At 46.7% G+C, this 11,248-nt stretch overlaps 1 protein-coding gene across 3 annotated transcripts in view; it reads right to left on the reverse strand.

The window, feature by feature from the left end:
* The window catches only part of KPNA6 (karyopherin subunit alpha 6), a 16,989-nt gene that overhangs the window by 4,951 nt on the left and 790 nt on the right, over positions 1 to 11,248 (reverse strand). The window contains exons 1-8 of one of the 3 annotated variants that reach the window (XM_027661283.1): positions 5,961 to 5,981; positions 5,240 to 5,442; positions 4,461 to 4,556; positions 3,678 to 3,777; positions 3,291 to 3,385; positions 2,154 to 2,285; positions 1,840 to 1,928; positions 844 to 943 (exon numbers count right to left, since the gene is read on the reverse strand). In XM_027661283.1, the coding sequence (XP_027517084.1) occupies positions 844 to 943; positions 1,840 to 1,928; positions 2,154 to 2,285; positions 3,291 to 3,385; positions 3,678 to 3,777; positions 4,461 to 4,556; positions 5,240 to 5,442; positions 5,961 to 5,964 (819 nt within the window). In that variant the 5' untranslated portion in view covers positions 5,965 to 5,981. Of the gene's footprint in view, positions 1 to 843; positions 944 to 1,839; positions 1,929 to 2,153; positions 2,286 to 3,290; positions 3,386 to 3,677; positions 3,778 to 4,460; positions 4,557 to 5,239; positions 5,443 to 5,960; positions 5,982 to 11,248 lie in introns of those variants that run through there. The other 2 variants (XM_027661284.1, XM_027661282.1) reach the window with 2 other exon arrangements.

Below are 11,248 nucleotides of genomic sequence, written 5' to 3' on the forward strand. Positions count from 1 at the left end.
GGCCTTAAAGGTTCCTCCCCCCAAGTCAGCAGCTTCCCACTGCTTCCCCCCCCCTCCTAATCACAGTGTCCAAAGCCACCCCAACAGCTTCATTGCTACACTCAAATTACATCCCTCCCTCCCAGACCCAGTCCAGACTCCTGAGGCAAGTCACCCCTTGGAAGCTCCTTATATTCCTATGGAAGAGCTCTGCTCCATTTCTGACTCTTCATAATTCAAAGCAGCAACCATCAAGTTACACCTCTGAGTACCTCAATCACTTATAAGTGGGTTTCTGCTTACACTCAATTCAGATTTCATCCCTCACCACAGGCTTCCCAGCTTTGGCACGGGAGCTTTCACTTAAAAAAAGTGATAACACACTGATTTAAAACATTTTTGTTCCACCAAAGAAGGATGAGACACCTGAAAGGCCAGCAGGACCTTTTCTTAGGCTCCCAGGAAAGGGAAAGCTGCCACAGCTCCTATGTGGCTACAGGACTCCTGCTTTGTAGTATCTGAAGTCTCAGAAAAGTTTTTAGTGGTAATTTGAGTGAAGTCTCAAAATTCCAGAGAGTTCATAACAAAAGTGTAACCCCTTTTTAGATAAACCCATTTTTAGACAGAGAAACCTTGCAGGGAAGCCTTGGCCTGTGTCCTACTTGAGGGGTCCAGCTGATGGTAGAAAGGTTGGCAGGAAATTACAAACATCTGAACAACCAGATCCACCTCAGCAGGAAGAAGCTCACCCTGTTCCCACCTGGAACGACTTAGAGGAGTCCAACAGCCCAAAATAACTCGGACAAACATCTTAACTGGGTGTCTCCCAGCCACCTGTTCTGCCCACAAGGCATTTATTCTCACCTTATCAAATTCAGGTGGGGGACTCTTCCCTCTGCACAGGTTTGACAAGGCCCAGACAGCATTTCGTGTCATTGTCAACCTGGTGGACGTCGTAAGGAGCCTAAAGAGAGAATCACCAGGAATTATGATCCTTATGTGGAAGTCAAGGGAATCAAAAGCATTAAAACCAGTATGATTTTAAGGGAGTCAAAGCACTACTTCACTGGGTGTAGCTCAAGCCATGCTGCTTGTCACCTGAGCCTCTCAATGAGCAAGAGAAGTGATATGAGACTACTTAGGACAAATAGCTGTAATTCCCAACAGTGCCAAGGGACATGGGGCAGGAAGGCAACTTCCACCTCAGGCAGGTTGCAGAAGGAAGGGCACATGAGTGAAGTGCAGCTCCAGGTTCCAGTTCAGCCCAGACACTCCCAGCCCTCAGCAGAGACCGGGTGACATGAACTGCTCAGACTCTGAGCTCTGAGGAGGATGGTGAGTCCTGTGGGATGAGGAGTCAGGCAGCCCCCCCCAGGACAGGGGCAGGAAAACAAGCCATTTGTGACATGGCATTAGTTTTCCAGGGCTGGGATGAAGATTAATTCTTTCCAGGGCTATGAGAGCCTGACAGATGGGTCTGACTGTAGTGGGAGTGCACCACGCTGGGAGAGGGGGTGTATAGAGACCTGCTCCCACTCCAAGCCCACTCCAAGCCCCTGGAATCCATATCCCAAGCAGAGAGCAGGACCTGAGGGACACCCTGTGACTCCAGAAGGACCAGCACACTGCAGCAGCACCCACTCCACGTGCAGAGCAGTGTGGAGAGCTGTGAGAAGGCCTGTTGTCCACTGAGTCCCACTCCATCCATCAGATCCTTGTCTGAACTGGGAGTTAATCTGGTACCAGTGGTTTGATTCCCAGTGATCACCACCAGGGAATCTACTGGCCCAGCTCCAATACTGCACCTGTGGCACAATGGGACTCCAAGAACTGCACTGGCAAGTGTTCATGGCTACTCACATTAATAAGGGAGGAAGGATAGCGCAGTTAAGGACATAATCTCTACACACAGAGCTGTCTCCAGCAATGTTCCCCAATGCCCAGACAGCCTGAAAGGAAACAGCAACAGTTTTAGCATTCACAGTTTCTAACAGAGGAAGAACAAGGCAGTGTGCTAAGAAAGCATCTTCCCCTAATTCCAGGCAAACAACACTTCCACCTGTGGTGTGGAGCCAGCTGGGAGACACCAGTCACTGATTTTAAAGACCACATTTTATGGTGTGCAAGCCACTGTGGTTCTCCCCCCAGCCCCAAAGTTAAGGAGTGGTCCTTACCTGCTCCTGAACATCCTCAAAGTCAGAGTTTAACAGCTCTATAAATATGGGAACTGCCCCAGCCTCAATGACTATTTTGGTTTGTTGGGAAGTCCCTGATGCAATATTTGTCAGTGCCCACGCAGCTTCAAACTGAAACAGGCAAATCAGTGACAAAAGAATCAATAAAACAAGCCTGATTTGGCAAAATCATTACATTTTGGCTGTAATTCTTTCACTGTGAGGGAAAGGAAGCACATCACAAGAGGACGCCTCAACAGTCGAAGGATTTTATTTTCTTGAGCAATAAAAGAGCCACATCTGCTAAAAACCTTCTCAGAGGCCACAGCTGCTCAAAGGATGAGTGAGTGAAGGTGTCACCACCAGTCACACCACGTCACTTCACCTCCACAACCATTCCCCAGCAAGGGAAGTGAAGACACACAGAGCACAAACACACAAAAGTAGAAAGTTTTCTACGTTTCATCTGCCATCCCAAAGACTCCTCGAGTTCAAGGGAAGCTGAGCAGCAGCTCCCTGGTTTTGGCTCTCTTTGGTTTAAATACACAACTCCCACTCGGTTCTTCTGGAAATTAAGCCCCTCTGCTCCATGGCCTGGGGCCAGAGGGCAGGAAGAGAGATGAAAGCAGTCATCAACTCAGATCAAATTCCATGTATGGAAGTGTCTTTAACCCCTCCAAAGCAACCAGACTTATTACCAAGCTGGAAGGAATCTGAGGAAGCCACCCAGTCCATCCCTCTGCCCCAGGCAGGAGCAGCACTGCCCAACCCATTTCTAACAGACTCTTGGCCTCTACTTAAATGCCTCCAATAATGGAGGTTTCTCCTCACACAGTTTCTTCCTGCATGTTCATCCCATGGCTCCACCAGCTCCCAGCAGAAATATTGGATACGGGAATTCCAAACTCTCTTGGGTGATTTTTGCCAGAATTCCTTCGAGAATTTAATTCAGAGCAATTTATAATTTCCTTTTTTTGTTGCCTAAGCACTACAGGCTACCTTTGTCTTCTCCTATAGATCATACAAGCTGCACTTTTGGGGTTCAAAACATCACTTTTCCCTGACAGCATGTGTGGGTTCACATTGCTAAGCAAAGGTTAAAGAGCTATGAAGAATTAATAACATGATCTCCTTTACCTGTAATGTGCAATTTTCACTTCTTTTCAGGAATTCAACAAATCTCTCCACCACTCCCTGAGTGTTTATCACTTCATCTATTGGAGGATTTGGCTCTGGAACAGCAAAGCAGCGTCACAACAGTGTACAGGCCTCATGCAGGGGAGTAACAAGCACAAAGAGTTAATTTAATTATCCCAAGTTGTACTGAACTCAGCAGGACAACTCTGCAGAGTCACTTTCTGTGCAGTTCATACAACTGTCAATCCTCAGCAATACAGTAAATTATCACATTTCTAGTTTATGGCTTTTTTTCCCCAAGCTCAAGGCTGCAAAGCTTCTGTACAGCAACACGTGCACAGATTCTTGCAAAAGCCAGATCCCGTGGCAGGGATGAGTTATTTTTACCTTTGGAGAGCAATTTCCTGAATTTCTGAGTGGTTGCCAGCTGTAGGTCAGGGTCATCTGAGAAAAGCATCTCTACCATCTCTCCTGTGATCAATCCCTCCTGAAAAGATGCAGAGGAGACAGAAAAATGGTTCCATTTCAGCCCAAGTTATTTAAGGCATCACACACGTGACAACTCACCACGATTTGTGCTCAGCTGGTGAGTCAAAGATTAAAACTTTGAGATCCCAGCACACTATTTACTTCCTGAGAGACTTTTCCAGTTCACTGCAGTAACACTTGCAAATGCTGTTGGGTGGAAGGGGGTAAATGTGGAAGGCTCTGGAGGAGGATTTTGAACATGCAGCTGGAAATAACCCTTGATAAACCAGCGGGATGGTGATTCCCGGGCTGAGCTTTACAAGGCTCAGGGCTCCAACTGGTGTCCCACTGGGAATAAGTTTACTGTTTTAATTCTGGCCAAGGGTTTGTGGCTCTTCCAGCTGCACAAAAGACATCAGTTCTCTAAAAAGGGATAAAACAAAAATATTGATGTCTGTCACTTCCATGCAATCACAGAAACCCAGAATGGTCCCGGTTGGAAGGGGCCTTAAAGATAATCCAGTTCCACTCCCTTCCATGGGCAGGGACACCTTCCACTAGACCAGATGCTCCAACCTGGCCTTGGACACTTCCAGGGATCCAGGGGCAGCCACAGCTTCTCTGGGTAACCTGTGCCAGGACCTCAGCACCCCCAAAGGATTAAATCTGAAGGCACAGCTGGAACAAGGAAAGGCACCTTACCCCACATGTTGTGGAACTAACGTAGGAATCCACAAGGTGACTATCACACATGGAGTCATCCTCATTGATCAACTCCACATTCCTCCTTTTAAAGAGCTGGTGGGGAACAAAGCACAGGAATTGTTATTAGAAAGCAATGGTGAACAGGCTCCACAACTAGACATTCTTGTTCCTCAACCAAGATCCCTTCAGCTAAGACTGAAGGTAACCTGAATAAAAAAAGTGGTCATTAATAACAGCTCTGCTCTCTCAGGACTAGTCTGGCACAGTAAAAACCCAACAGTAAAACATGCTAAGTCTTGCCCTCAGATATGCAAATGCCCAAGTCACTCAGACACTGGTACAGGCAGTGCAGAATTTGATCTAACAAGTCAGGGAAACTGGGCAGAAGGCAGCTGGTAGGTGATGTTCTCATAGAGCAAATATTTAGTACCACACACATCACCTCGTGCTTTCATAGGCCTCCAAGCCAAAAAAACCCACATCTCAGAGTTAAGAAATACACACAGCCCAAACTTTCACTTGTTCTTCCTGTTTCTCGAGGAAATAATCCCATTCACTAATTAAAAAAAAAAAAAACAAAACAACCCCAAAACACACCACCAAAAAAAACACCACCACCTTTAACAACAAGGATCTGTGAACAAAAAAAAAACACCTCCAGTACCCCAAGGAGAAAGTGCTTGGAAAGCTCTTGGTGTGAACTGGGTACAAAGAAAAAGAGAAAAGCAAGATCTCAGTTAGAACAGGAAAAAAAAATAAGAGGACTGCCAACAAACCTTAATGCACAGATCCTTGAAGATTCCAGTTAGGCAGCAGCACAATCTTGGTTGTGTTAAGGCTGAACACAACCTACTCAAGATGACAGTTACCTGTTGCTCTCGTTTCTGTTTGCGCAGTTGAATTCCTTCCTCTTCTCTTCTCCGTCTCATTTCCTCGAGATTTAGGGCTTTGTTCTTGTAACTCTTCATTCGATAGTTTTCTGTGAAGAGAAAACAAAGAGAATCCTGCCTCAGAGCTCCTGTCACTCTCTGCTCCTTCATCCACGTGTCCTTCCTGATAAGGAACTCCCTGTGCATGGAGCAGGGAATACCCAGACCAAACAGATTTATTTACTCCAAGTGCACAACTAAACTCAATTTCTACCCAAAATCAAGGTAACCTCCCTGGTATCACCATGGCATAAACCACACCTGGACATTTTTTCCCCCCAAGCAGAAAAAACCCCAACAGAACCACGGCCTTGATTTTATGATCACAATAACCCCTGGCAAGCACAGAGCTGTCCACGAGGTACAGGCCACGTGTGTCCCACCAGGTGCTGCTTCAGTCCCTGACCTACTTATTCTGCTGGTTCACAGCTGACTAATGCAGCAATTCCAGCCTGATTCCCTGGGTGTTTGCCCCCAGGTCAGGGAAGTGACACTCCACTATCTGGCACAGTTCAAGGCAGCCAGGGCCAAGCAGTAAGCCAAGTATGAAAGGATGGCAGCTCCTCACCCATCCAGCTGCAAAAGTCCTTCTGAACCTCTCCAAGCTCTCCTGTTTTGGATACAGATTATTTGCACATCTGTGCCTTTCTCAGGACAGGAAGGAATCGCAGTAACAACTAACCCTGAACAAAGTTACTCCTCCACAGCTCACTGGGGCACCACTATCTTTGTTTTCTCCCAGCTGCCAAGGGAAGTGTTTTGTGGAAGTTTGCAGTGTTATCTCCTTATGCCTCACTTTTAAGCCCGAGGCACCCTCAGCCCCGTGGCTTACAGAAAGTTTCAGACTTATCAACTGCCTGCAGCCACTCTGGAGCCCTTCCAAGATCAAGTGGAGAAGTTTCAGTCCCTAAAACCCACAGACAAGCCAAGAGGAGACATACACAACACACAAATATCCAGCATTTCATTGCTATGGAAAGAGAAAACAACTGGGAAAATTAATCATTTAACAAAATACTTTCAGCTCTATGATTTCCCAAAACAGCCCAAAAGACACCCAACAAGATGCAAATCTACAGATTTGTGTCTGTACAGCAGCAAGGTGTCATCTACATATAGATTTTAATTCAGAAAGTGTATTTAACTACCTGTTAAACATTATAGGTTGTGTATTCATGTTATCACCCCAATGCTGACAGCTCCTGCAGCCACACAGGAGAGTAAGAGCTGAAAGCTTAATCCTGAAAACAATTTAAGAACCGAAGTCTCCAATTAAAAGGTGGTTTTTTAAGAAGAGGAGGAGGAAAAAGGCAGTCATATAAATAGCCAAGGGACACATGACAGTTCAGCTGCCTCCAAACTGGCCCAGCCCCACTCAGCTCTGCAACCCCAGAGCTGGGGAACAGCCAGAGACACACTGAGGGCTCAGGAACACCCAGGAACACTCAGCACTTTGTCCTTCATGGCTTTTTTTTTTTTTTGTGCCAGAGCATCAAGAACACAGTCATCCTGCAGGGGAACCCCAAAGATACAACAAGCTTTGAAGAGTGGTTTTTCACATCACTGTGCAACACTTTCTGGGACTAAATTTCCTATTTTTCTCTCCCACCCTTTCATCTCTGCAGATGATTCCCGTGGACTTTTCCCAGCCCATCATCTGTGTCAGTATTTGAACAACATGAGAATGCTGATTTGTGACCCATTTCCAGGCAATGGATGGATGTGACAAATGCAGGATCAGGACCTCACAGTGGGGTCAGACACTGTAGGAACCACAGATTCCAGCAGGTCCAGACACATGGAATCAAACAGCAGGAATCCAGGCAGGGACAAATTGTGTATCTGTGGTGTTTCAGGACAAAACATCCAGTTCATCTGCAAGTCAGGCTGTGTGTGAATTATGAACTCAAATTCTATCAGTGGGAATACCCACAAAACCCACTAAAATCAGGCTGTTGGAGAAGCTGGGCTGTCAGGAATGGGGAAGCAATCCTTATAAATTGAGGGATGAGAAGGTATTTACCACTTAAAAGAAAGGAAAACCAGCATGAAAGGTTGACTTTGAAGGCTGAGCAGAGCACTCAAACCCTGTGTAAAGCCAACAGAAACTGCAGCAGCTCAGCCAAAACTGTACTTCCAGGGCCAAGATTATAACAGCTCCTTCATATTCCTGGATCAGGAATCCAGATCTGCCTCTTCCCATTTCTCTACATGACAAAAAGCATTTGCTTCAAACCTTTTATTCAGCTGCTGATTAAACCCTGGGGAGCTGAGTCACTGCAGGGACTTCTGCTGCTGAGTCAGAGTGAAAAGCCAGGCCAGGAACTCACTGACAGACCTGACACGGCTCTTTTTAAGCCAAAACACCCTTTCACTGAGGGAATCTTCCAAAGGGAACCTTCCAAAAGTGTCTGTTAATCCCTGTGGCACGGCCTGGCCAGGAGGGCTGACAGCCCTTGGAGTGGGGAAGGGCTGGGGAATGATGCAAGTGTAAATAAATACACTTGATGAACTTCATCAGCACTAATCTGCCAATTAGTGTCTGCTGGGGACATTCCCAGCTCCGAGCCAGGTGACCTCCAAAGGCCCCTTCACCCAAGTTTTCCCTGGGATAGGATAAACTTGGTCATTTACAACAAAACCTCCCCTAAATCAGACAAGTGGCAGCAAAACACACTCAGTGAACTTCTGAGTTTCATGGGACAAACCTTCCTGACCACACTCCCTGGGTTTCTCCATGTCATCCCCTTCCCAGAAATCCCAGAGGAGCCTCCCAGCTCCTCCTGCTGTTTAACATATTTAACATCTCCAGAGGATTCTCTTCTAGAAAATGCGTGTCCACGACGAAACTATAGAAAGGACTAAATAATCTGTGCTACTTAAACACAAATTAAATGAAGGTGGTTGTAATAAATACATTAAAGTAGTTTAATTATTTGTACACACTGTATAAAAAGACAGCTCTGAGCTGCTACCAGAAATTAGTCAAAACCAGAGTCTTTTATTGTCACTTTGATAGTTTTGCAGTGAGTTAATAGAAAAAAAAAAAAGGGGGCAAAAAAAAAAATCACTTTGCTCAGAAGACAGAGGGAAAATGAAGCTAAACAGGAGAACAACCACACAAGAAATCCTGTCAAATAATCAGCAACTCAGGGCTTTCCCTATAGCCCTGGAATTACACCAGCTGCCCTTAAAGCCTGGAAAAGTGGCTCTCACTCCTGCAGGTCTGCTTGGCACGTTTGCTCTGCTCTTTCACGTTCTCACAGGGGTTATTCCAGTGTTTCCACGAACAGGCCGCCACAGAGGCTCCCCCAGAGCCTGTCCCCGTCCCCCCGGGTCCCTGTCCCCGCCCCCCGGGACACGCTGTGCCGGTAAATCCCTTCTCCCCGGTAAATCCCTTCTCCCCGCAGCTTTTTGGCTCCGTTGGCTCGATCCCTCCCGGTTCAGCTCCCAGAGCCAGGGATGTGATATCACCGCTGGAATGTGCAATCCTCGCCGAGGGCCGGGGCTGGGAGGGGGAAGGGACAGGCAGAAATTCTTTTTGGGGGAAATCAGGTCTCACAGCACCAAGATTAGGATTCCCTTTGGATGGGTAAAGAACCCACCCCACTCCTCAGCCCAGTTGCCAACACGGTAATTTCAACGCTGCCTCCTCCTGATTTGATCTTTTCACCCCAAAAATGTGAGTTTTGGGGGATTTAAATCATCTTCAACCTGAGACATTCAGATTTCCTTAAGGGTGGAACGATCAAGCACAAGTGTCACCTGAGAGTCCTTTGCAACAGTCCCTAAAACAGGGATTAACTTCAGCTACATCAGATCAAAATCAACCCACAAGAGTTCCAGGTTAAAAAAACCCCCAGAAACACTCAGAGGGATATAAAATTCCAATAAATCCATCCTTTCCAACGTGTGCTTTGCCTCAGAAACAAGCAGGACTGTGTGATTTGCTAAGGAGATTTATCTGGATCTCCCCAGCCCCAGAGCTGGAGGCCTGAAGGAATCAGGACTTTGAAAGCCTGAAGGAATCAGGACTTTCACTCTTGCACCACTGTAATGATCAAACTCTCCCCCTGACAAAGTTCATGTTTGCTCTCCTGAACACAAGCAAACAAAGCAAACCAGCCAATTCACTGTTAAATTCATCAGGCACAGGAGTTTTATTAAGAATTGAGCATTATATACTTGTCTATGGGTTAAACAGCACTATAAATGCATTTAAATATGTAATTTGCATAGCAAATGAGGAGTGAACTAATGAGAACCTCCAACAATATCACAGCTGCTGACAAAAAATCCAGCACCCTCAGCCTGCACTTTGCAGGAAGGGGTAACAACCCTGCTGCCCCCATTTACCCTCTCACCCAAAACAATGAAAAAAATCAGTCTAGGTTTATTTTAAAATAAATGTTTCATTAGGATAACTCAAGGGAGGGGGATATTAAACTCAAATTGCAGTGGTGGGGAGGATGGGAAGCTCCTGTGCAGACTCCTCAGCTCCAGACAAAAGTGCTCCAGCAGTTTTCAGATGTTTCACAAGAGGCCCGAGGACATTTTTCTCCTCAAAGCTGCCAGCTGAGGTTTTACATCTCGAGTTATAAATTAAGATTTAAAAGCTGTTCGGGGCTGGGGAGGTGCAGCAGCCACTGCACACACGGAGACTGTCCCAGACTTGTCCTGGAACATCACAGGAGGGGTTGGAGAGGAAAGCTCCTGATGGGATCATGACAAGCAGGAGCCCACCCCAAGGGGCATTTTTAAAGCTTCATGGAATCCCAGAGTGGTTTGGGTTGGAAGGGACCTTAAAGATCATCTCATTCCACCCCCTGCCCTGGGCAGGGACACCTTCTACCAGCTCAGGTTGCTCCAACCTGGCCTTGGACACTTCCAGGGATGGGGCAGCCACAGCTTCTCTGGGCAACCTGTGCCAGGGCCTCCCCACCCTCCCAGGGAAGTGTTTCTTCCCAATATCCAACCTAAACCCACTCTCTGTCACTTTAACCTTCTGAAGCAGGCCTGGTTAAAAAAGACAACATTCCAGGGAAAAATGATAAAACCTTAATCCTTCCTTCCACAGGATCCTCACTCTGCCTCAAGGAGAACACAGCTGCTCCAGGCTTGGCTTTTCCACCTCACCATCCCAACCCTGTCTTACTACCTGAGCCCTCAGAAAAAGCCACCTCTCCTCCCTGAACGCTTCAGGTACATCAAAATAAAAACCCGCTGGTATTAAAACACCTTCTGAAGGGCAACCCTCAGCTGTGATTTATTTGCGGCCATCAGAGACCTGCCTGCAACCTCTGGGAGCCTTTAAGTGTATTTATTGGTGTTTATAAAGATGGAAATAAACTCCTCCACTCCTTCCCTGCACATCACGTTTATGGTGACACTGGGGCTGAAGGTTTATTTCACAGAAGCCACAAAGCCCTGCTGGGTTATCAGAACTGTGAAGAGGTGACTTGGATCTCACCCGAGCCCTGAACTCTTGCAAAGTTCAGAATTTAAACTGAACAGCAATCTGAGAATTTAAATGAAGCAGCCACAGAGCCTTTGATGGAGGTTCGGCTGCAGCGGGTCCCTCCCAAGGGTTTGATCTCGGGTGGGTGCAGCAGGAACAGCCCCAAATACTCCAAAATCAGAGTATTTCAGCACTGACACCTCAAACCTGGAGTATTACAGTACTAACATACCCCAAAAATCATAATCTTACAGCACTGACACCCCCAAACCTGAGTATTTCAGCATTAATACCCCAAACCAGGGTTATTAGAGTACCGACACCCCAAACCCGGGGGATTTCAGCACCAAACCCCAAACCCGGATGATTTCAGCACCAAACCCCCAAACCCGGATGAT

Source organism: Corapipo altera, unplaced genomic scaffold (assembly GCF_003945725.1).
Source record: "Corapipo altera isolate COAL_440 unplaced genomic scaffold, ASM394572v1 201, whole genome shotgun sequence".
In the NCBI taxonomy this organism is placed as follows: Eukaryota; Metazoa; Chordata; class Aves; order Passeriformes; family Pipridae; genus Corapipo; species Corapipo altera.